General features: G+C 38.7%; 1 protein-coding gene across 6 annotated transcripts in view; it reads left to right on the forward strand.

Moving 5' to 3' along the window:
- Positions 1 to 27,247, forward strand: part of pde1cb (phosphodiesterase 1C, calmodulin-dependent b) — a 118,153-nt gene that overhangs the window by 65,578 nt on the left and 25,328 nt on the right. For all 6 annotated transcript variants that reach the window (XM_086096278.1, XM_086096269.1, XM_086096287.1 and 3 more), the window contains 4 exons: positions 21,619 to 21,732; positions 24,049 to 24,231; positions 25,892 to 25,958; positions 26,647 to 26,763. In XM_086096278.1, the coding sequence (XP_085952404.1) occupies positions 21,619 to 21,732; positions 24,049 to 24,231; positions 25,892 to 25,958; positions 26,647 to 26,763 (481 nt within the window). The remainder of the gene's footprint in view (positions 1 to 21,618; positions 21,733 to 24,048; positions 24,232 to 25,891; positions 25,959 to 26,646; positions 26,764 to 27,247) is intronic.

The raw sequence follows: 27,247 nt of genomic DNA on the forward strand, positions 1-27,247 counted from the left end.
TCTTGACCACTGAAATGTATAGTGACTTTAATTTTGGAGGTGCCGCAGGAAGCGTGTCACGACGTGCCGGACATGTCGTCCTTCTTCCCTCTGCACCTTAAGGCTTTAGCATTTAGCATTTTAGCAAAGAGTCCACGTTCTCGCCTGGAACTGGTTTGACAACTTTGACAAGAGTGACATTAATCAAAAATAACAGTCAAGATTTGTAAAAAAACAGCCGCCATAAGGAGCGATTTGTTGACAATTCTGTTCCACCAAGAACCACATTGCGACTCCACAAGCACCAGAACAGCAATAAATATACCAGTAAATAATAGCAACACGCCTAGTGTATTTAAAAATCGTAAAAATGCCTGGGAAATCCTGGCTATGACTGTCTACAAATTACCTATAAATGACATATGTGCCACAAATCACCATCTATCCAGTATTTATTTTATTTGTATTATTATTCTGATTGCTGTAGTAACTGACAGTGGTAGAACGTACGTCACCACTCCAAATTTAATGAATTATTATTATTATTATTATTGTATGTGTCATATTATGGAGTGAGGCATTTGTGTGACATAAATACTCACAAAAATAAATGAAAACACCCTATATAGCCTGGATGTAATTTGAATTCCTTGTATAAATATATAATAGTAATAATAATAATATTTTTTTATAAACATTAAAAATCCAAATTGTGTACTTTTACTGTGTACTTAAAAAGTAGCTACTTTTACTTGAATACAGTACAGTATTTGGCTACTCTACCGATGATGCCACACCATGGCTATGCTGAAATAATTTATGTATTTAAGGTCATAGTCACATTTATCCTTTTAGTCATCCTATTAGTTTCCACTGTGACTACTGTAGATCTGGATCAATATCTTTGATATGATAGCTATACATCCTCAAAGTAATGTGTGGGATTCAGGCGTACGAGTACGGTGCTGTCCTTGTTTGTCACAGGTTGAAGGACAGACTATTTGTCACCTCACTCACCACAGCACACCCACTTTTCAGTTTTTATTGATTTATTGGTGTGCGCACATGTGTGTGCCGTATGTGTGTCCACGCATGTGTGTCCACGCATGTGACATCTGCGGTTGCCTCCTCCCCGTCCGTCTTTAGCGTGTTGGTTTTGAAATTAGCCACCTGAATCATCTTCCCTGTGCCATTCTGAACTGCTATATCTGCTATCACTGTTGCTCAGCCTAAGAGGATCGGTCTCTACTGTATATATGCTCACGCGCTGATGCACCTGCTGTTTTATCACTGGCCGCTCCCCACTACCTGGATTACTGTGGTAATAATCTGATAGATTTGTAGAATTATACACTATCTTTTATTACATCTCTGTGATCAGAATCAACCCGATAATCTCATTGATGGCACGGGTTTTATCTCACTGCTCCACGGGTGAGTGGCCACCATCCTTCACAAATGCGGTTATCTTTAAGTAGCCGTTCAGGTTATGCACCCATTTGTTCTCTAACCTTCACATATCTGAGGTTTCCAGGCCTGGCTGTAGAGACACGTTTCTACTTTGCGCCTCCAGCTCAGTTCGATTAGCAACGGTGTGCTATTGCACTTCCATTGTGAGATGGTGATAGCAGCTGTATGGTGTCTAACAGTTCATGCACAGTGATGCCTTGACTTAAGAGTTTTAAATTATAGTTATAATAATTTGTTCCAGACCCACAAAAAACAACAATAAAAAAATATTGGTAAAATGTTTGTAATAAGGAAAAATAGAAGTCTGCGGTATTATAAAAACTAGGGATGGGCGAGTACTCAGGTATCGGTATCGGGCCGATACCAGACATATTCCATGGTATCGGTACTCGCGATGGATATCGATACTGGTATCGGTCCCGCTCTTGTGGCCGTTTTTCTGTTAGGAACTAACTGCTTAAATGGTTATTTTGCATTTATTGACCGCCACAGGTACCTCGAGTACGAAAAATCTGAGGGATTTTTCCTGCCTCGAGTACTCGTTTAAGGCTTTAGTGTAGCGGACGCACGGGCTACTTAGACACTTATCTCACCAATGCAAGGGAAGGAAGAAGAAGCGGATGCTACTTATTTGATTCAAGCAGCGAGAACGAAGGTATTAGAGACAAATCGATGGGGCGCACGGAATGCGGAAATGGCAGCGACGACAAACAAGGTTTCCGTAGGTGAACCTGCGGAAGGATCGTTACCGGAGAGAGCGAACGCCCGCGGTGAACAAAGCCGAGGGTGCAGCCGAATCGCGGGAGCCCAGCCGGCTCAAAGCTGTGGGACGACCGGCAGTGGCGCTTGCGGCGGGCAGGTGGCGGCAGCCCGGCGGAGAAGCCTACCATCCGCCCCGCGGGGCCGCAGCCGCCGTGGTCCACTCCCGCCGCTATGGTCCACTCAATCTGCTCCAGGCAGGGCCACGGCTGGTGTGGGGTAAATTGCCGCATTTGCGCCATGAATGGAGCGAACTATACGATACATGAATATGTGTATATGTTAATCAATAGAGAAGTGTCTTTGCACAGTCGCCAATGGTCAGGGGCTGGTGGGCAGCAGGAGCTCGGAGCTCGTGTATGACAACCAGAAAAAATAATCCCCTGCACACTGACAGAACTTCACTCAATGAGTTTGAGGGGAAAACAATTTGAGGTTGGTAGTAGGTGATGTCTGGTCGGTGCTGGATTTCACTTTCCTTTCTTTTCTTTGATCCTTCCTCGGGTCTCCTGACAACCTCACGATTCTAGCTGGATTCTGAAGTATTCGGTTTAGGTGAACGGTATAGGATTTTTAATAGGTTTTAGGTGAATTCATGTGTACACACGCACACACACATGCACACACTCACCCGCACATGCACACACTCACCCGCACATGCACATACTCACGCACATACAAAAAAAAAGAAAAGGAGAGAGAAAAAAGAGAGCTGATGATGACATGTCGAATCGGTAAGATTACCAAATGAACAATACTGAGCTTTCTCTAGAAAAAAAATATAATTTGAGGTTGAACCTGATGACGCTCAACGCGAAACGCGTTCTTTCCCTCAAATAATCTCATTGAGTGAAGTTCTGTCAGTGTGCGGGGGATTCTTTTTTCTGGCTGTCATTGTCATATATGTTATTTTAGCGTGATGTGAAGGCTGCCACGTTACATTTCAACTGGCTCCCGATTTAAGATGTGGCCTGTAGGGCAACACTCCAGTAGCTAATGTATTTTGTGTCCGCAGATTAAGCTACATTCATCACATGAATTTTTCTTTTTTCTTTTTAAACTGTAACGCAAAAGAAAAATGCCTTAAAAATACCCTATTTAATTTGCCTTATTATGCCTACTGGTCAACTGCTCCAAATTCATAAATGCACAATCACTACCCTGGCGTATAATGTAAGTGTACAATTAAAAAAAAATTTTTTTTAATTTTAAGTACTTTAATTACTCTTTATCAAGCAAAAATATACTTCAGTACTCGATCGAATTTTCAGTCGAGTATTCAAATACTAAACTACTCTATAGTTGCAGCCCTACTGTATTCCTTAAAAGGAAGTTGTACAACCACATATTTTGATCGGGACTTTTTTTGCTGGCTACTGGATTATTTGTTTCATTTTATTCATCTATTTTTTGAAATTCATTTTTTGTGTGCTCTATGCAAAATGACTTTTATGAGCAAATTGAAAGAATATAATTGCCGTTATCAAGCAATTTTAAGGACATTTGCTATAATTGGGATATATAGGTCTTTAAAAAAAAATCTGGGGTTTTTTGGGTGTGGAAATTTTATCAAAAGTACTAATGGCATCGGTGAGTACTGAAGATTTGAGTATCGGTCTCCAAAAATGTGGTATCAAACATCCCTAGTAAAAACATAGTTATAATATAATGCAAATACATTTTGTGCAGTGTGGTTTCTTGCATCAATGCCCATTGACATTGTGCTTCTTCTGGTGTGTGCACCTTGGCCACCATGGGCAAAGTATAATAGTAATACAGATATACCTATACACGCCGACCACTATTAAGATTAAGAAACTCATTCAGTTGCAGCAATATTAGTATTTTTGACTGAGGATCTGTGTGGATTGTTACATTGCCTTTCTACATGTATTGCTGCACTTTTGTGTTCAAACAACCATTGCTCAAAGGGTTATAACTGCTGCATCATCGTTAAGTATGTTAGCCCTTCTTTTTGAAATGTGTATTAGCGTTAAGATGGCACAGTTGTGTGTCTTGGTTACTACAAAAACTGTAATTCTCTATTTTTTAAAGTAAGAGCTTGGTCTCTTTCTTTGAAGAATTGGTCACTATCCTCTGCTTGTGTGGATCACTGCCATATTTAGTGTGCATAACTCAAAACTCTTAAATCTGGAAACTAGTAAGTCAAGGTACCACTTTACATTGAGCACACCTATTTGTGGTTTAATATTTATATTTTCTGTAGAACCTAACCTATCCCCAGTTATGTGCACTTCCCGGTGCCACAAGATAGGATAATAGTGCATTAGTAATTGGAATCAAATAAGTATGTTGAAGTTGTCTAATGCAACTGTTCTGCCATCTTTGTATGTTGGAGTTGTTAGTGAAGGTTAGGACGACTTTGCCACATGCATGTTTTTGCTCTGTAGAGTTTTAATTAAAAAGTTCAAGCTAACAAACAGGGGAGTCCTCATTATAGTTTGACATTTGCTATTTTTATGGGTCGCAAAGTCAACATGCACCCATGCTTCCAGACAGTGCATTGTTTCAAAACTAAATAATCTCTAAGCTATGTTTAAAAATGATATTGAAGTGTTTCAGTATCATTGTGGTAAAAAAATAATAATAATTGGGGTGGTGTCAATTATTCGCTATTTGTTGTCCCAGGCGCTCACGAGTAATGGCGGTTTACTGTATTCACATTTGGATTTTTCATTTTTAGCACCGAAAGTGCACAGACTACCCCCACGGAACATATTAGGTAAGGACAGCATGTGCAACTGTCAACCACACGCCTACGCCTAAACAAACACAGTGCAGCTCAGCCTCTGGCTAGGGGACTTCATGGCTTGTGAAAAAAACCTAGTATGGTGCAAACACAGCTTTCAATGCCATTTAAGCAGCCTACTTATGGCTCTTCGGAGGAAGTCCTTAATTTCCCCACCCAAAAGGCAATCTATTGATGTTGCGCTTGGCAGAAAGAAAATATTTACATTGTCAGTGCCGTTGGGAGTTATGCGATCTTATTGTATGAAATCGGTCATTATATTGTTCTTCTTCAGACAGCAAATTTCAACAATGAATTCCCCACCATCAGCCAAATTATTAACAAATCAATTAATCATAATGCCAAACTAAAGTAAGCTTGTAACCCAACAGACGGGTGTCTAAAATGGTGCACAAAAACTCAACTCACATGCTTTATGGAAGAGGCAGGCATTTTAGTCAAATTTTCATTGACGTATTTTGTGTGTCACCCTTGAACGAGAATCAAAACAATTGATAACAATCTGAACCTCTTGTAAAAATCAACTGTTTCTTTTTGTATTTAAATCGTTTTCATTGTCAGAATGTAGTTTCAGGTCCCAAATCTTGTCATATTTATTGTCTTATACTAAATGTAACAAGAAGTCATGATCAAATGGATTCCTTCCTATGCCATTTTGTTTGTCTTTCTCATCACATTGACTCACATGTCTTTTATATGTAGTTAGAATTTTTCAATACGCCATCATTTTATGCAGCATTTTTAGCTTTGCCACAGTTGGAGCTTGGCATGCCCTAATGTGCCTGACAGATTGCGATGGCAGGGAGAGAGGGGAAAAAAATCGATATTGTAATCATTATTACAACATCAGAGTTTGGCAGCGACGACACCTGTTGTTGGCACCCAGTGTGGGGCTTGCAAATCAACGTCCCGGAGCTACAAATAGCATGGCATTACAAAACGATGTTTGAATGGACTAATTGCCCTTGTCAAAATCATTACTGTATGCCATGTTGCAGTGGATTGTGACTATGCTGGATTTTTGACAAGGGAAGCAAGCATCTGTTTTGAAGCGAATACAGAGTTGCCTTGAAATACAAGTCACCCAACTTTGTAAGTTTTTTTTTTTGTACGAGCCATCGATCAGCCTATTCATTTATTTATTTAGTTTTGCTTTGACTTGTGGTTGCAAATTTAAGGTAGCAGAGCATGTATGGTGGAAGGTGACTTATCTCACTTCACAACAAGCAGCAGTTTAGCAGATATATTTACTTTAAAAAAAATAAAAAAAGAGACTTCAAGCTGTTAATTGCCACTTTCAGCTGAAAGTTACTGTCAAAAATATTTGTTCAAAATTAACAAAATGTGTTTAAAAAAATAATATATAAGCATTCATATTATTGTTGACACACGGGATAACAATTAGCATCTGAATTGAAAACGGACCATAAACTGTGCAGTTGCAGCATACTGTAAATTGTTTATCCTCTGTGAAAAATGACTAATATTACTGCCGTATTGAGCAGCTGAGAGGAGCTGTGTGTCAAGTACTGTATATCTGTATGTCTCTTACAGTCTTTCTTATAGTACTCCCAGGTGAACCAGACATGTACACCAGAAATAGGCAGTACAATGAGCACTGAAGTGTAACAAAAACTGTTTAATTTGGTTCAATTATGTCATTCCAGTATGTTTATATGAAGTATAATATTATAGAGGGCTATTTTCTTGCATGCAAAAATTTTCTGGAAGTCTGGAATGTATAAATAGCATTCTGTCCATTTCAATGGGAGAAGATGATTTGAGATATGAGTATTTTGAGTTATAAACGTGGTCAAGAGATGAATTCAACTTGTCTCCAGGCACCACTGTATGGCAATTTGGTTTGCAGCGCTTACATCATGACATATTTGACTATGGATAACCGCCTGCTTCCTTGCCCCCGTTCCACCTGCTTTCTTGGACTTGATTCATGAAGTCATTTCACCTCTTATTCCCAAGGCTCTGCTCAGTGTTAACCGCTGATTTTGAGCATCTGAGGCCTTTAACGTCTTGGGAAGATGGAGGTCACTAGCAAGTTGCAGGTGACTGATTGGGTTCATCTCATTATACCAGTGGAATGTGGGTGGCTTCAGTCCAAAATGACGATCCCTTAAACAGGAGTGCTGTAATGGTGAATTGCTGTTGAGAATTATCGGCTTACATCATGTCTCGCAATATGCCTTTGGTACTGTGAACCCCTGCATATTCATGGTATGGCTTTCAAAAATGTGCCTACTCACAGAATTTTTGAAACTGTATAATTGTATTTAATTAGCTTTAAAAGTCACCTATTGTTTGTGCACAGGCCAAAGCCATATCTAATGTACGCTATTGCAGCTTGTGTCATCTTGGTGTCAATTAACTATATTAAAATGAGGATAAGAGCTTTATTCAGTCTAGCCATAGCCTTGTCTAATAGAAAAAAAGTGCATCTATAGGCAATTACAAACATTTCAGGGTGGGCGTCTGTTACTTGTATAATTTTTAAATTGGTTCATTGCATGCTGTTTTTAACCTCAGAATTGTGTACGTCAAAACCGACCGTTGTAAACCGAAGAGACCTTTTATTTTGGTATCTGTTAGTAGCTGTTTCCCTCTTCTACTTGATGACTATGAAGGCTGAACGGTTTCAAATGAGAGCCAAGACATTTCTGAGCATGTGCTCAACTTAGTTCGTGTTGAATTCCGACCAGTGAGGACCACTGAGTGAGTCCCGATAGCCACACGGGACTCATGATTTGCTCAAGGTCATAGTGGGGCCATTTTGCGAATGAGAAACCAATTTATATACTCTGATATGCCAAACAATCTTTGGAATTTATAGCAGTGAAGTGCATTTTCTTGAAAATGGCTTTTTGTCACACTTGCGGTTAGGATGGGTACTGAGTCCCGCTACCAAACAGGTCACTCTACAAGCTTGCCATCAAACAGCGACAATATATAACTTGACGTCAACATCTTATTAGAAGGCCACTTTGCCACGCCCTTCCCCCACTGCTTATTAATGTTTTATTCTGTAGATTGCATAATTTGCACACCAATGCACATTTGGGATTATACTTTGAAGCGTGGACACATCGTAGAAGAGTGGATATTTGACAGGACAGCTCTCGCCGTAGGTAATGCCCGCTGGATGGAAATCAAGAGGCGAGATTTATGGGATTATGGATGATGTTTTTATTTTGTTCTGCGGCTTTTTCTGGTTTTAAATTATCCCTTACAAGCCCCTACATAGTTTGATGTCCTGCTTTGCTGACCTTAAAGGACTAAACATAGGTCAAGGCTTCAGCTTGTGTGCTTTATGGGCACACATGGTGCAGTGACAAGCTGATGTCCCGTAGATATGGTGTAATTGGACTATAAACAAGGTGAATGTATATTACCGGGTATGTTCATCTTGTCCCAGTTTGAATAGTTGAAGGCACAGGAAGTGTGTTGCTAGGTCAATTAGTGCAGTTGGTTTGTTTTGTGTCAGGTCACTGAGCTGAACTGATTACCCACTGAGCTATTCTCTCAATTCTACTATTTATCATTTCCTGTAATTTGACAGTCTGTTGCGTTTGAATGGACTCCAGTTTCCCTCCGCTGGCTTTGCTAACTAGAAAAATATGCCAGTAAAAATGGAATAAAAATATGAAATGTGTCCTTTTTTAGCCCCCAAGTACTTCACTGGCTGCAGAAATGTTTTTCAGGACCACTGGAACTGTAAAATGTCATAATATCAAAGGCAGTGTTTCCTGTGTAACAACTAGGGCTAAGACAATAGAACCTGTTCTAATTCAATTCAAGGACACATTTTCAGGCACCAATACAAAGGCTGCATAAATACTTGTTAAAAGAATCGTTTCACCTTTTGCAGACTTCTTGCTTCACATATTTTCACCCTTATCCTTGCATCAAATGCTAGCTAGCTACATGTTAGCATTACTAACCTCACATAATGTTTTACTGTCCCATATTTCAGGTGTGTTTCAAATGAGTCATTCCCAGTATACAGTATATCAAAATATAATAGGACAGCTGTATTTAAATATTTTACAGGAATCACGGAAAACTAGGAAAGGCCATGAGAAGCACACCACCTCATTTTCATTCAAATACCAATTATCCATTCATCATGATGCATATTGAATAGATTTTAAGAATGTTTCTCTATAGTTTTTGTCGTTCCTGTGTGACTCCTTTTATCTATTAATTTATTTTAAAATTGTCATTTTAATTACCTAAAGTTGCATGAACTTGCATTGTATTTGATTAAAACTAAATGGGAGTTAAATGTACTTGCATGATATTTTATAAGCAAAATGGGAGAGCTGTATTTTAGAAAGCAACGTTTCCAGCCAGTGTTTTTCAGCATTGGAAAAATTCAACAATGATGATTCAATTCAATGTATTGAAATTGGTGGTGGGGGTTGGGGGGTAACTAAGCTTATAGTAATAAATATTCAATAATTGAATTCATATTTAATTCATATCTGACATCTTAGTGTCCTTTACATAGCAAACTCATAGGGCTCTCACAAAGCTGCATGAGTGCTTTCTCCATAGTAGGGCTACAAAGTATATGATCGTCACACATACTATAATTGTGCTTTGTGACTGACTCAACTACACTGGTACCTTGTGTTACGAGTGACTCCATTTAGTTAGTTTTTCAGGATATGATCGTTATTCGGCTAATGTTTTACTTTAACTTGTAACCAAAAATTTAAGATGAGTGCCGAATGTTGGCAGTAAACTAAACTCACTCAAAAACTAGGCTTAAAGCTGCAAGGAAATGTACTGTCAAACTAAGCAAAAAAAAAGCTAATTACGCATTGCATATTTAAGAATACCACATAGCTTGATAAAGAACAAATAGCATCATGTTATAACCCATTTACACAAAGGACATTTGGTAGAGTAACCCTTGTAGACTGTTAATATAACAATACTTACAGGCGTATATTCTTTATATTCTGCAAAGACCAACTAATATTACTGTGGCTAACTGAGGAGCAGGGACCGGCTCCATATAGAGTATATCTGTATTATAGTATCTACCTAGGTGTTCAAGGCGGGTAAACCCAGACACAGCACAATATCTAAAATATTAAAAATGGATTTGTTTTCATTTTATTTACTTTTATCGTTCCGGCTGGACCGGATTAGTGTAATTTCCATTAATTTCAATGTGGAGAGTTGATTTGTGAATGTTACTGGTATGGCAAGGTTTATTATGCATCACATAACATTAATATGATGACTTTAAATCTCCTTTACTTGACATCACCAACAACGTTTTCCTGACGTCAATTTGCCCCCCACTATTGTCATTTTGCCAGACCATGACGCAGTCCGACTGTGCTCCATTAAGCTCTCAGCTGCATTTTATATCCCTTGCAGAACAAATGACTTTTTTCTCAGAAATGTCAAATTGCTCACCGGCATTAATGAAAACATAGTTTGGAATTTGGAGACAAATGCATTCACGCGCATGCAACAGAAGAGGCAAAACTATGAAAAACACTCATAATAAAACATTGGACAAATAACCTTTTCTGTCATTTTGTGGCCGATGACAGTTTCATTCTTTTCAACCTCTCTGGATATTAAACCCAAACATAGTCACCATCACAATATATGGCCCTTTCTTTCACATGGAAATGGCTGCCGAGCTGAGCATGACGGAAAAAGCTCCATATGCCGGATAAACGCTTGGGCCTTTAAGAACAACGACTCAGCTGCTGCTAAATCAAACCCAGAAAGGGTCCATTGCTTTTCATTGACTCGTGTGAATTTCACTAAAGTTAATTTCCGCTCAGCAGATGTTTGTCACACTCAGTGAGGTGTTCAGTCATTTTTTCTCCGAATATTTTTCAAAAGAAATCATTGTAGTGTCAAATAAGGGATTTTCCTTAAGATAAATTGCAAATTTGAGAGTAGCTTTTTTATCTGTCAAGCAACTACAGAATGCATACAGTGTCTCAAAGCGAGTGCAAATCTTTGTAAATATTTAATACCCTTTCATGGGTCAACACTGAAGAAACAACACTTTTGCTACAATGTAATCTAGTCAGCGTAAAGATAGTTTAAAGTCTCCTTTAAGTAACTCCACACAAAGCCATCAGTGTCGATGGTAATGTAAATAGCTGGCAACAAATTGAGTAGACCCTTTAGTGCAGGAGTGCCCAACGACTGGTGGACAGAGAGAGAGAGAGAGAGAGAGAGAGAGAGAGAGAGAGAGAGAGAGAGAGAGAGAGAGAGAGAGAGAGAGAGAGAGAGAGAGATTGTGTTATAGTGTTATATAATTTTTATTATGTATTTTTTGTAAGAACTGAGAGATTATTTTTTTGTTTATTATAATACAAAACTCGTCTGTTTAATCTGCAAGGGAACAGTGGCGTTGGCAAAGAAAGTAAATCTGGAGCGGCACTTTAAAACTCTACACGGGAACTACGGCAAGGACGTACCTTCAAAAACCGCATGACGCGCTGCAAAAGTGCGGGATTTAAAAGCGCAGCAAGCAATTTTCACAAAACCGAAGACGAAGTCTAAAGCCGCAACTATTGCTTTCTATCGCGTAAGTCACGGTCTTGCTAAACACAAGAAGCCATTCAGAGACGGGGAAATTGTTAAGGAAGCCTTTCTCGAAGCAGCGGTTGGCCTTTTTGATGACTTTAAAAATAAATCTGAGATTCTAAAGGCCATTAATGAAATGCAACTTTCCCGCATTGCCACTACAAGGCAATGTGAAGGAATGGCTGTGGATGTACAGGAGCAGCTGAGGAAGGATATTGACAGATGTGAGGACTTTTCCCTCCAATTTGACGAGTTGATTGACATGGCGGATGTGGCACAATTATGTGTTTTCATTAGGATGTTTTTTGAAGACATGAGCATCAAGGAAGAGCTACTCATCATCCTGCCATTTAAAGGACACACCAGAGGTGAAGATATTTTTAATGCTTTCATGGTATATTTTGGTGAGACAAAGCTGCCTCTCTTCAAGCTGATCTCTATCACAACTGACGGGGCATCTGCTATGGCAGGCCACACCAATGGGTTCATTGCACTGTGCAAACAAAACGAATCTTTCCCAGACATCCTGAGTTATCATTGTATAACTCACCGGGAAGCATTGTGTGGAAAGATTTTAAATATGAAAATAGTGATGGATATTGCAATGAAGATTGTGTGTTCAGTTCGGGCCAGTCTGTAGAGAAGGCTTTTTCGTGCTTACTTGGAAGAAAATGATGCTGAGCACACAGACCCGGTGCTCCACACAGATGTTCGGTGGCTAAGTAGAGGCAAATTTTTGGCCAGATTTTTAGAGCTGTTGCCTGATATCAAGGGCTTCCTGACCCATTCAAAGCATGTGGATTACCATGCAAAGTTAGAGGACCACCAGTGGCTGTTAGATTTATCATTCCTCACTAATCTGACTGGCACGCTCAATGACTCGAATTTAGAACTGCAGGAAAAGAATAAAGATGTACTCAACATGGTGAGTTCAGTGAACACGTTTAAAAGCAAGCTACAGCTGAGTTTGCATTTCAAAATGGTGAAAGAGACTGAGTTGCAGAGGACTGGTGGCAGACTTTCCAGAGCTGTGGGCCCTGCTCTCCAGGGTGCGGACATGGATTTTCAACTTCTTTTTTGTCACGGTTGAGGTCAACCAGGCATTGATTTCTGATAAGCAGGAGGTGAGGTAGGAGGGCAGAAATGAAATGCTCGGTTTGCAGGAGAAGTAGAGCTGTTTGTCAACTGTGAAGCAATGAAAGAGAATATTATATTTACAGAAAACGATACTGAGAGAGAGAGGAGGTAGATGATGAAAAGGAGGACAGAGCCTTGGGTGGGTCACACCTGAAGTGATTGGTTGGGTGAAAAGGACTTTAAACTGGTTGCACTGAGTGCAGTCGAGATGAGTGGAACCTGTCTAGGGCAGTGTAGTTGATACCAACTGTTTGACATTGGCCGTGTGTTTAGTTGTTTTGAGAGAATACGAAATGTACACTGTAGAGTTGTGTGGGGTGATCCTCCTCATGTTTAAAAAAATTGGTTAAGATGTTAAAAATGATGTGCGTAACCTGCTCTACTAGGGCTTGGCGATATGCCTAAAAAGTGTATCACGATGTATTTCATTTCAGTCGACATTATTTTTATTATTCTTTTACTTTTCAAAATAAGGACCTGGAGACAAAAAGCTGAATTTAGGTCAATTTATTTTAACATGTAATATTTATTATATATTTCTTAGTAGAGCTGGGTGACAAAAATGTATTTCTTCTTTTTTACCTATTAAAAATAAGAAAAACAATTGAATTGATTAAAGATAAAAGTAAAAAGAAATACATTTTGATTACGGATCAAATTAAATAAAACACTACTATCCAGAAGAAAAATACCATTAAAAATATCTGGTAGTAAAACTACTTTTAAACACACTGTGTTTGTGTACATTTAATGTGCAATGTTGTTTACATCCATGCTTCTCCAGCAGTGCACCATAAATGCTTATTTTAGAAGACGCTACCTACCCCAAAGTTCCATCATTGATACACATACATTAACCTTCATTAAATTTTTGTTTGTTTGTTTTATTTATTTATTTCCTTTCTGACACATTATTACAGGTTACATAGATCACATCATATCATTTGCAACATTGACATCCGAAAGAAGGGCTGACAGGTAGAAGCCATGGCTTATTAGTAACCCGTCCCCGTCAATTCTTACTATACGCATCAGTCATATAAATTGATTATGAAGGTCATTGATTTATATCGTTATCAATCCCAAACTGCACATTCCTTGCTCAGTTTATCTTGAGTAATATCCGTCTATAAGTTGCAGGTAGAAACAATCATTTGTAATTGGTAAATCGTTTCCCGGACACCACCAACAGGCCCACCCAACCAGGTGAGCAGCCAAGGCGAGTGCATGCTCGTTCACCAGTAGCGTCTTCGCTGACTTTGGATCAGCTTTCACACATGTTGTGGCTTCCAGAAGAGTAGATCGGCTTGCATTCTGCCCATTGCGTCCACAGCAATGTTCACTCCATTCTGGTCAGTTCAGCCACCACTGTTGCCAGCATCCAGATGATGCTTAGATCTTGACGGTTCTTAGCGCCTACCAAGGCAACTCACCAGTTGAGTAGGCTCTATACCAGAACCATGTTTACCAACCCATTGTAAATATTTACAGCAGATACATTGCAGTCACAATATAACCTTATCACGACAGCCTTGCATGTTACATCAAATGTCCAAACAGAAATAGAGCCAGACAATGTTTACATTCTTAAAGGAACAACAATGCAGGTGTATAAACAAAAGTTAACCTTGGCAGTGTCAGCAAGTAATCATATGATATATTCACATTATTCCACTCATAACAGCTCCAGTTTTGGGTTAATTAGTAATATGTTACAATAATTTCATTTGGGTAAAACATAATCCACAATATAATAATGTGAGTTACTGGTTGCAGTTATTGTCTCTCAAACGCCGCCAATTCTTCCACTCTTTTCACGATCCGTATTTTTTTTTTCTCAGAAGATGAGTCTTCTTTTGTTTAAATGAAGAGCCGACAGTCTTTCGTCCATGTGTTCTCGATAAATCCATTATTTTTCAATTGTCGCGCCCTATATACTCATTTCCATCAAATTGCCACCTATACTCAGAGTAACCATGATTTAGAAAATGGCCGGCACGTCAGCCTCCCCTGCCTTGACTAAACAAACACCTCACCCCAGATCATTACCCTCTTCAGTTGGCAGGGCTCCTGAGGTGTTGGTAATTACTAAGGATGAACATTATAGATTAAAGGATATACAAGAATGATGTCCATTTGTGTGGTAATTGATCGTTGATCCATTGCAAACTGTTCAAACTGTTACACTGTTCATGTCCTAAAACGAAAGCAAACTGTTGGACTTTACAAAAAGAAAAGAATTCCACTTCTATAAATGGTGGGGATTTTTAATCTTCATTTAGCCATTCCTGTTTTTGAACATCATTCATTTATTGGATAATTCCCTTTTAGCATTTTGCAGGTCGCCTTTTTAAATTGTATTTCTGTTCTTGTTTCACGCAGATGTGAAGGCTGCAACTAATTTCCATTAATTTCAATGACAAAACATTATTTGAGATACAAGTCTTTTGAGTTACAAGCAAGAACACAGAACAAATTACATTTGTATCTGAAGGCATCACTGTACTTGTTTTTCAGGGCTGTTAACAACGATCTTCTATGGTGTGTCAAATTTAAATGACGGTACAACATTTATTTTCGCTGTAGAGGAACTTTAACAGGACGTGGCGTTAATCTGATTTCAATAATATTTGAGTCTCTTTCTGTGTTCATCTTTTAACTCCTTTTGGTGTTTGATTGAGCCGTTGACACGAGTGGGCCGCGTTCAGCCGAGCACGGATCTTTTTTAGGGATTCTTCTGTCGCCCGCTGCTCTCGTCACATCTGTCACGCGCCGCCTCCCACGGGAAAGGCTCTTTGTTTAGAAACGCGTATCGGAACTTTTCAAGGAGTCGCCACTATTGTTCAATGAAGCGCACAAAAAAAAGTCGTTTAATTGGTGGAAGCATTTTAGTCCACACAGCAGCTGGTTCCCTCCCAAACTCAAGTGTGGGTGTCACTTCATCATGTTTATTTACGTAACACAACACGGAATGAGTTCCATTAGTCCTGCTTTTATTTTCCTGCTGATCACACAGCAACTTGAGATCAAATCACATCTTTGCTGGTCTCCGCATCTGTCTATTCACAAATTACAGTGCAGCTGCAGGACCACAGCTCAGACATCATGTTTTTACAGTCCTTGTGCCGCTTATCTTATCACAAAACAGCTCTGTGTGTTCCCCCGAGCGCACACGCTAATCTCCACGGGTGATTACATTGACCCCAGGCCATTGATTACATACCGTCAAGGCAGGAATGGCATCGGGAAAATGCAAGCGGCGAACAATTGCTTGATCCCGACATTCTGATCCCTCACCTCCTTTTCTTTCCGCTCTGTTGAAAATATTATTGTAAAGGCTGAAAATGGCCTATTGTTATGATTATAAGGTAGGACAGACACATCACATGTTTTTCTGGCAAGATTGTGTTTTCTTTGCGAGTGATGGTGACATTTCTTAACTTTATATAATGCATATTAACTAGAATGGCCGAACTAGGTGTGTGGCATAAACAGTATTTTCAATGGAAGGTATGAATTTTCTTAAAGTGAGACATTGTTTACCCTACTGGTCATTGGCGGTACTGTATGCTGATTGCATCTCCCTCCGTTTGCACTGCTCATTGTGACAGAAATGCCCAAATTGTATGGCCGGCTCCAAGAGAAAAGGAAAAAGGCCTCAATGAAGTAAAGTATGCTTAATATATCCAATTAATTTCGTGATTTTTAAAAAGTGAGCACTTGAATTATACTGTATTATAAAAAAATAACTGCTAAATATTACAGACCATCCATATTTTGTCCAGGAATCAATTCACTAATAAATCACTAAACGCTAAGTCATTACGCCCATAACACTAATTGTTCTGGATCTAAAAAAAAATTATAATAAATAATCCAGTGACTGATATAAACGGTACCTCCGGAACAAGTCTAACGTGTCAGGCCAGCAAGGCACTTCAGACCCTGACCAGTACAGTGAACTCCTAAATTATCTGGTTGGACTAAGTACACAACATTTAGTAATATTTTTTATTTCATCTTTACATTTCAACTGTAAATGACAAAGCTTGTAAATAATCTTTCAGTAAGAATTTGCCCTTTTTTTGAATAACTGTTCACTATTTGTTGCTTGTTGTGAAATTCGCCACCACCATTTTGTGCTCCTGGCACCCATTTTTGCTTGCAACTGAAGACAATGGAACAACGTGCCGTTTCCTGAAAAAGTGGGACTTCAGCTCACTCATACGTCGAGCTACAAGTGTATAAACACAATGACTTTAGTGAAATAACAGTTTCACAGTGAGGTACGCTGAGGTCTTGTGAGATTTGTGAAACATTGCACATATGCTGGACGTGTGTTTGTGAGCATCTGGCGTGTGACGCGTGATTAAAGCACATCTTCAGAGGGTCAAGCGCTTCCAGGCCTCTGTGCCTGATCACAGCTGTCAGAGCAATATTGAAAAAACACACGCACACACATACACAATCAGGTATAGTCTTATGCACACACAGTAAAAAAATAATAATAATCAAAAACGTGCACAGTGAACGCACTCGTATGCCAAAACACACATGCAAATGCTCACACATTCACTTATGCGCAAACAAACCCTCAGTTACTCACACTGACAAGTATGGACAGATATTGGACAACTTTTAAAGACCTTATACCCTTGTCGCTGCAACGTTAAATTAGTTGTACAATGTTCAATCTGAGTCATTGTTAATACTGTGGTACACTCCAAGGTCCAGTGTTGACCTGGACGTGTGATGTTGGCATAGTCTAAAACGTGAGCTGCCAGCGTACTTCACTAGACGTAATTTCATAGCACTGATGGTTTGGAAACCGTATTCCTTGAAGCAGAAGAGCTAAACAGAGCTTGCAACACTTGAGCTGGGCGATGGTGAAGGGCACCTCGACAGTAGCCAGCAAGTGGACTCACTCTCCAACAACTTGCTGCCATTTTTGCTTTTTTATTTGGTCCGCTGCTGGACTCAAACATGTGACCCCACAGATGAGCTACTGCCACTTGCTTTTTCTCTCACCACTCTCATTTTCTCACTTGGCTCAGATCCCAGCCGTTACTTTAGGCCACTGTAGCTATATTTCTCCATCCAGGCCTATTAACCCGCCTGACAGTAGGTGGAATGAGACAGTTTCGTTTATTTTGGTAATTTGCCTCAATTACTCAGAAATCCTGGCACTCACGTACTCATACTTTTTTAAATCCTGATAACAATATACTGTTTATACTGATGTCGTGTTTTTCCTTCAAATGTCAAATGAGTGGCCGATTACCTATTTTTCCCCATAGTATTAGTAAGCACATTTCAAAGAGAAAACTCTTGTACCACTAAAAACGTCAATTGAGGTTATGGACACGCCCACTGTATAACACCAATAACGTCAATTGAACTATGTTTTTTTTTTCCCTCAATCGGCAGTACACGTTTTGTGCAGCGCTGCTTTGTGAAATGGAGTTGTGAAAATCCAAAAGCAGCCACTAACTATGGCCAGCAGATAGCAGCATTGTATCTCTTTGCAATGGGCTCCCCTGTATCAAATTACATGAAAACATGGCGGATCTCAAGGATGACGTGAATGATCAAAGCATTTGTCAGATTAAATCTAATTCACTGAGTGTCACTATACAAAAAAATATTAATGTCAAAGTCACTGTTGTGCAGAAAATGTATCTTTTCACAAAAAGCTTGTCACTCAAATTACCTATTTTCAAATGGTGATTACTAAAGCACGGAATAAGGTGGAAACATACGTTTTATTTCTAATGAAAGAATGGAATCCAATCTTTCATATAGTATCCACCATGTTTATGTAGTCATAGCACACAATATTCTGTTTCCCTTGAAAGATGAGTGAAAATGTTCAAAATCGGCTGGCATTGTAGAGGTTGTTTTTTTGGATAACGTTTGGCAGTAAAAGAGTTAAAATGAATGAAATACTGTATAAATAAAGTGCTATTAAAAATTAAAACGGTTATATGGATGTTTTTTTGGGGGGGGGGGGGGGCAATAGTTTGGATTTTCTTTATAGTGAACAAATAACTCATTTGTGATATACTGACGACAAATGCCATTGCCAACACATTTGAACATCTTCTAATTGGTTATATAGTGACTGTGATTTTTTCTTTTTGCCAATATGAGCAGGGCATCTCTGTGGCACACAGCTGCTCCTAATAACCATCATTAGCTCGCCCAAATCACATGTACTGAATCTGACGCTGCCTTCATCCAAACACTTCTTCATAACTCTTAAAATAGCCATTTAGCACAGCACGAGAATTGGCAGCTGTGAACAGACGAGATGTAGCTTATCAGAATAAAGAATACAGAATTTAAAAAACAAAACAAAGAAGAGCATAACAGTAGTATCAGTTTTAAAGGCATCAGATTTAGTGTGTTTTCCTAGTGTCAACTTTTGTTTGTTATATTGTTACCATTGTTGGTACGCATTGTCTATTACCAGTGTTGGTTTGCACTCTTAACCAATACATTTACTGCTTCCTTTGTTCCAAATGTTGGTAGAAATTTTACTGATGTAATGCAATTAACGATTCTTTACCTGCGGCAATACACGTGTGTGAATATTTGTGTATTTCTGTTATATTGTGTCAATGATAATTGCTTAACTAGTTTTGAAACAAAAAATGCAAGTTAATTTTTAACAGAAGTGGTGAATGCTCTTATGTTTTACATTGAATGTGTAAAAAGGGGTCGGATTAAATACGTTTTCTTCTTCCCACTCCCTTTCAGGCATCTTGTTTCAACATTTAATATGTACTTTTCTTTATGACTTTGTTATTGATGTTAATTTGGATATGTTGTCTGAAATAAACACAAAAAAGAAAGGCACCCTCGAAGAAATAGAGCTACAACAACAAAAAAGAGATAATTAATACGATAGAGATGAGGCAGATCACAAAATATGTCATCAATTGGATCCTGGTGAATATCTATGCAATGTGGGGGTCCACATTCTAACCAAAACTCGCCTCAGTAGCCGTCCCCAGAGAAATAGAGAAGTAGCCGTAATTTTTTTTTTTAATCGGTAAAGAACCAAATCCTGTTAAAAATTCAGGTAGCAGGGATTTGGACCATTTCCAGCAGTTGTACCAGAACCAACTTGTCCTGGGGAGTCAGAAGATCTTAACCAAAATGTAACAAATGGACCAAGTTTGGTGACAGACACGATGATTCGCCACAAAGCGGGAAACTACTACTACACGAGCACCAATTCTGTCTATAAAGGTCTCGTAGGTCTCTGCATTAAAAAACACATCTAAACCTTCAAAATATGCTTTTTTTTAGTCATTCTGTTTTCTCTTGTCTTCCTTTTTATCAGCCTGAAGCTTAACCTGATGGATTTGTGAGATGATAAACCGGAATTCTCAGGAGTCAATCGGCTTTATCAAGGTTAATTTGTTCACTCATTGTGCCGGTAGAACAATAAATGGATAAGAATCGGCCACCGTTAAATAAGCGGTCAAGTGCTATTTTAGATGGTTGCTATCGCACAGTGAACAATAAATAACGTATTGAAAAATCCTGGTCATTGGTGCAGCATTCAACATATATGAATCTGGTGACTGACAGTTTTAATTTGTTAGACAGCCGAGTTGGGAGAATTGTTGCATGCAGAAGCATTCAATTAGCAGGGAAAATACGGCCACTGTCAGGGTACCTAATCAATGAGAGCATCTGAAACCTTTCTGCTTAATAATTCAACAACACGTAGCCTGCATGGGCTTTCACCATGAGTAATCACATGACCCTCCAGCTAAGCGGCAGCGGCAGCAGGTGGTATCCTGCAAGAGGTCGCAGTGCACAATACCAATGAAGTTTATTTCTGTCTTTGTGTTTGCTTGAATATGCCAGAAACAAATTAGTATGGCCATGGATTAATTAGTATTAGCGTAAAATGAAAATGTCCGCTGGTTTATTCAAAGTGTACTTTTAAACAGAATGTCTGTCATGTAGCAGTGTCACAAGTTAATCAATTAATCGACTGTATTTTTGCAGAGAACACTTTTTTGGATGAATGAATGGAATAATTGATTCTAAAATTATTCAATATTCTACTGTTGTATTTACAGGGGGAAAAAAGTTATTCTAAAGTAGTGCTGAATAAAAGAGCAACGTATCCACTGACATGCACTTCAACTGTCATCGTTGACAGCTGACAAGAACATTTTACAGAGGTTAACGATGGCCGCTCCCATCAAGTATGACCGTCAAAGTCGACTACGTGGATCTGACACTTGCAGATGGAAGCTATATTTAAAGTTGTTAATTACCCCATGTTTGACCCGTCAGTGTCCCTGTAGGAACGACATTTCTAAAAGACATGAACTGACTTTGACTTATCCCAAACCACTTACCGTGTTTCTGAAATTACAGCGGTGCCTTGAGACACGACTTATGAGTTTTGCAAGGCAACATATGTAGACACCATATGACAGTACTCACAGGTATGCATTTTTTATCTTCTGTGTAGAGCAACTAATATTATTGCCATACTGACAAACTAGGAGAGGAGCTGATCCTACTACAGTTTTTGTATATCTGTACTGTATGTCTGTCTTTGACTGCCCCCAGGTGGCCAAGGTGTGCACGGCAGAATGAAATAGCACATTTGAAGGAGAAAGTGTGACAAAAACTGTGTTTAAGAAGTGCAGTCCACAAATACATTGAATTTACGTGTGAACAATATCTCCTAACTGTGAGGGTTTTATTTTCATACAGTGGTCTATGTTTTTAAAATGATTGTGTTACTGTCATGTATTATTGATCACACAATGGAAAAACAAGCATCCGAGGCAAACCAGATGACTAATATTAGCCAGTTAATGGATCATTTCAACGTGGCAGAGGACTTAATCCACTTTGATAACTGGCTCGTTGAATGTCTGTTTCAGATTAAGATGTCTGGTCAAACAGCTGGAGAGAGGCGAGGCTTCGCTTGCCGACCTCAAGAAGAACCTCGAGTATGCGGCGTCTGTGCTGGAGTCGGTCTATATCGAGGAAACCAGGTGAGCTTGTTGTATTGCCATGCTTTTTTTATGCAGTGGTGCTGATGAAATGGCAAGAACTTTCCGTGTCATGATTGTTGTGAGTAGAATGATTAAAAATATTTAAATCTTATTCCAAAAAGAATCAGGGACCGCCCTAATAGCACCATATTAAGGCTATAGTCATAACATACTTGGACAGAGCCAAAGCAATTATGCTCATTAATTTATTACAACAAAAATCTAAAAACACAAATGTGTGTGTGTGTGTATATATATATTAGGGATGCACCGAAATTATTTTTTTCCGCCGAAACTGAAAATGAGAAATGCTTGGCCGAAACACTGAAAAAAAATTTGGCCAATTTTTTTATTATCATTGCATTTATTATAATGAATTACAATTATAATATTATTATAAAATATTTAGGCCTATTTATAATGGGTATTTTAACAAAGCACAATATAAATTGAAATGCGTCCACACCACAGACATCAGAGACATGTTGGCGAATGGTACATTAAACACCAAACGCGGGGTGAGCAACTGAGCATTTTCTGGCGGTGCAATTGCACTTTATAGTCAATGTACAGTAATTCGCACCGGCGGGCACGGATGCGTGCGGTGCAGATGACGCAATTGTAGGCTATTTGGAGCAGGACACGGTACGGCGCACTTAAAATCGGCACATTCACGTATTCACCAACGTTTAAAAATAAAATCCATTTCTTCGCACCAGCCAATCGGCTTTGGGAACGGACTGCAAAGTCACACACGGCGTCCTGTACAGCTCTGTAGTCACCCGGAGATAGTGGTGTTTACTTGTTTAAAATTGTTGATAGCAATAGTGCTAGCATTAGCTAAAGTATTTAGCACGGCCAACAGAATGCAAGTGAAAAAGTGGAAGCGTTCGAGGGGCTTTCATCAAAGAAAAAAAGGAAGGTGCTGCTCTCTTTTTCGAAATAGTTTACCAAGTGACCCTCTCCTTCTCCGGTGTGCACAATAAAGCTGCCGGTACTTGCAGCGAGCAGCAAGGACACTTGCTTGCAGAGTTTGTTTGTTTAGTTTTTTTGCTTGCGTCACCACAACATCCTCTTTCGGCCATATTTTCTCAACTTGAATTTTATTTCGGCCGAATGCAGAAAATATTTTTGCCATTTTCAGCCAAAGATTTTCGGTGGCCGAATATTCGGTGCATCACTAATATAAATGTTAGGAAAAAAATGTGTTGGGGGGGAAAGCCATATATTTATTGTAAGATAATGAATATTAGGATATAGGAATTAATAAATATGACAAGATTATTTTGTTTTTTTAAATAGAGACTTTAGAAAATTTATGAAAAATACACATTAGAAAATATTGTTATGTATACATTATGATAGAATACTACATTATTACAAATTATGCAAACAGTTAGGTTAAAAAAAACAAATATTAACAAGAGTTACTAAATATTGAACGTAAAAATTTTGTAAACATTAGACAAATATTGGACAAAAATATTCAAGAAAATTTGACAAAAACTAGAAAAATACAAATATATTAGAAAACAAGTGTGCATATTAGTCAAACAGTACAAAACATTAGAAATAGATACAAACTAATTACAATAAAAATGTTGTAAAATGAAACTAAAACATTAAACGAACATATTACAAATACACAAATATCATAAAAAAAAGTAATAGGCAAAAATGTTTTGAACAAAATAATACACATTCCTAAATTAAAATTAATGTAAAGAAATGGAATGAAAAATATCTCCATCATCACCTTGCATGACTACCAGTGTCAGAGACCAGCAAAATACAGTAATAACAATAATTACATCTTGAAACGATAATCCTTAAATTGTTATGATTTTTAAAATGTTTCATCCCTGATGTGGGGCCAGCGTAGGTGAGAGAATGTGTCGGTGTATGTCAGTTGCCTGCAGATCCAGAGTACGAGATATGTCCAGGATTATGAAATTATGTAAACTTCTGGCATGTGGATCCAAGCAGATTAGGGCCGGCAATAGCACAACCACCCTGGCCGGGATCTGCGGTTGATGAAACCGTAGGACCATAGGGCTGCACCACCACCTGTGATGCGGGCACTGTGGCCTTGCTATCACAAATTGTGCTTGGTTCAGAGGCTTTAATGGTACACGTCAAGCAAAACACTGGCGAGAATGCTGTCACAAAATTGGATTTGAACAGCACATTATGGAATTTTAAGAAGCCACGTTATGTAATATGCGATGACATTTGATGGACATCACTAGGATTTGGTTTTGATCCCCTTGTCAGACTGCGGCTAGCTGAATTTTGCCCTCCCCCTTCACTTTTCAGGCGTTTGGTGGACACAGAGGATGAGCTCAGCGACATCCAGTCTGAGTCGGTACCGTCGGAAGTGCGCGACTGGCTGGCCTCTACCTTCACGCGCCAAATGGGCCTCATGCTGCGACGCAATGAGGAGAAACCTCGCTTCCGAAGCATTGTCCATGCCGTCCAGGCTGGAATATTTGTTGAGAGGTAAAATACAGTTCAAAGTTTTCCTCGGCATATATGACATTCATGTATTGGTTTTCTTTCTTTTATTTTTTTGTAATAAACCTATCCTTCATGTTGCTGTAAAAAAACACCCACCCAAACCATGTCTAATATGAAAGTATTGCTTTGGCGCCATTATTTGGACTTGCGAGCACAAACTTGCGTTGCCCACCTCTGCTCATTACACACTTCAGAAGAATTCATCAAAAGAAGCTTCAAGCTGTTTAATGCCACTCCCAGTTGAAGTTTGCTGTTAACCTAAACATCAAACAAAGAGAATTGCACGTTCTGTATTTAAAGCAACCACACTTTGCCTTCAGAACTTCTGCTGGTGTAATGCTAACAAACAACACAAAATTCCATTGGCAAGCTAACGATTAGCATCGATAGTTGCCGTTTTAGAAGCAACATGCTTTTGATCAATGGTGAACCAGCACATTTTGACAGATGATATAACAATTCTCACAGGCATATATTCTTTATAATTTCCGAAAAATAATGTTGCAGCATCTTACTGAGTCACTTACAGTAGGAGTCATAGAAGTGCTATCTTCTTCGTTTGTGTCTCCATGACTGTAGTACTATACTGCCACACAGTGGCCAAGGCGGGCACACCAGAAAGAGCAGCACAATCCATTCATTTGCAGCATTAAATCATGATGCACAAACTGTGTCTTTACATTCTATTTGACTACTACTACTACTCGTTTTTTATACATTATAAATATTATAGTTTGGGTTTGTTTTTGTTTTTTTACAAAAGCAAATCACGAGCCATTTATTTTCAGGGGTAATGTTACAAGATGAGTTTGAAAGGATTTTGAATTGTTTTGGAATCGTGGTTTGAGGTATACAGTACAAGATTTACGGTTTAACATTTTGAATATAGTCAATTGTAAACTTTTTAGTGGGGGAGGGGTCTTCAATTACTCCGTGTTTCTATGCTTCTGTCCTACCTGCTGTGTGTACTTATTTACTAGGGGTGTCACGGTACACAAAAACACATTTCCGTTCAGTTTCTTGGAGTCTTCGGTTCGGTATTTTTTCGGTACAAAAAACACTTCGAGCTCCGGCTTATTTGCTTTTGCCATAACGATACCACTTGCATGCTGTGCTGTCTCGTCGTCTGTGCCTCCCTCTTCTAACAGGTGGCGACACTCAATTACATCTTCTTCTACTTTCATTTCCGGCAGACTAGGCATGGGATGTGCATTGCTACCCCCACCAGTCAATAACATCCGTGTGAAACCATGCTTACTAACTTTAGCTCCGTGGCGCATAAACTTAATGAGGGAAAAATACACGAAGAACGGTACGCAAGTGGGCCGAACCGAACATGCCTTACCGAAACGTATTAATACACCCTTGTATACTGTTGCACCCCTGTTATTTACTGTACATCAGCTTCATTGCGTTGGTTTTCCCATTTTGACTACAGTCGCGTTTGAGTGTTGGGCCACATGCAGCTTTGTTATGCCTCACGTAAACTTAAATGTGCTGCATGTAACATTACAAAACAAGCAAATGAAAAACAGTAAGAATGGCAGTAACTGCACTTTGTGTTTTTCTGTGAAAGTGTCGTATTATTGTTTGGGGCGACTTGTGTTTACGCACAGCGGTGTGTTTTATCTCACCCAAACAGGATGTACCGACGCACCTCCAATTTGGTGGGACTAAGCTACCCCCCTACCGTTATATCTGCGCTTAAGGTATTAACACATGCCCTCCAAAAATAAGCACAAGCAGTTAAGGAATCGCACATTTTGCACACAAGGCTTGGATTAAGCAGACCCGTTGAGCACTTAACAGTCTTGAGAAGTGTTATAAAACTCCCGTGCACCTTTTGCCTCACCCTGTGGAGCTGGATAGCATAATTGTCGCCAGGTTGAAAATCTTGTTTTGTTTTGTTTTGTAACAATAACAAGCGAAAATAATTAGGTAAGATGCATTTTCGAAGGCCTATTTTGGTCAAATTGATCACTAATTCTTTGGTGCAGAATGAATCAATCAGCCACATGTAGATTTCATGCAGATTCATTTTCACCGATTAGTATTACACGTCATTATTTTATTTGGACAGTTGGGGTTGACGATATATCCTATAATAGTAATCACTGACCATTAATTGTCGAATTTTTAGCATATTAAATTAGCGACTGAACGTGATATGTGGTGATGTTGATGTTAAGTGCGCAATGATGTATGAGGGCAGTATAAGCTATAACTTGGACAAAGCGGTGTTGAGTAACTGAAGCACCAATTAAAAAATATATATATTTCCAGAAAAGTAGTCATTTTGGAGATACAGTGAGTCCACCTGACAGCAATGTTCAGTTACCTCAAATTTGAAATTTATGAAAAAAAAGAGTACAACACTTTTTTTCTTCTCCCACACAGAATGTGGACAAGTGGTCATTTGACGTGTTCGCTCTGAATGAGGCCAGCGGCGATCACGCACTTAAATTCATTTTCTACGAGTTGCTCACCAGATACGACCTCATCAGCCGGTTCAAGGTAAAGATACAGCACACACTTTTTGTCTGCTTAATTAAAATAGAAAAGAAGAAAGAAAAATGGAACAATAATACAGAAAAAATTGGGGTAAATCCAAAAATACTGGATGAAAAAAAGACAAGGAAAAAAATTTATGAATTTTCCCCAACTCATTAAAATACATGTTAAGGATAAAATAGCGGTGAACATACACCAAAATTCACTTTCTATGAGATAATCACCAGATATGACATCATTAGTTGTTTTAGGGTTTGAAAAAAATACTTTGTCAAATTTTTATTTAATTGAACAATTTTAATCATATGAAATAATCCCAAAAATATCAGACAAAAGTACAAGACAAAATATACCAAAAATGCTACATATTTAAAATGTACGTATTTATACATTTAAATTTTTGTAATTTTGTAAATTTAAAATTTTTGTAAATTTTTAAATTTTGTAATTTTGTATTATTTATTTTTTTCTTCATCTGTGTGACGTT

The sequence above is a fragment of the Leptonotus elevatus genome, chromosome 1 (assembly GCF_054856555.1).
Source record: "Leptonotus elevatus isolate MCC_2025b chromosome 1, RoL_Lele_1.0, whole genome shotgun sequence".
Taxonomy (NCBI): domain Eukaryota; kingdom Metazoa; phylum Chordata; class Actinopteri; order Syngnathiformes; family Syngnathidae; genus Leptonotus; species Leptonotus elevatus.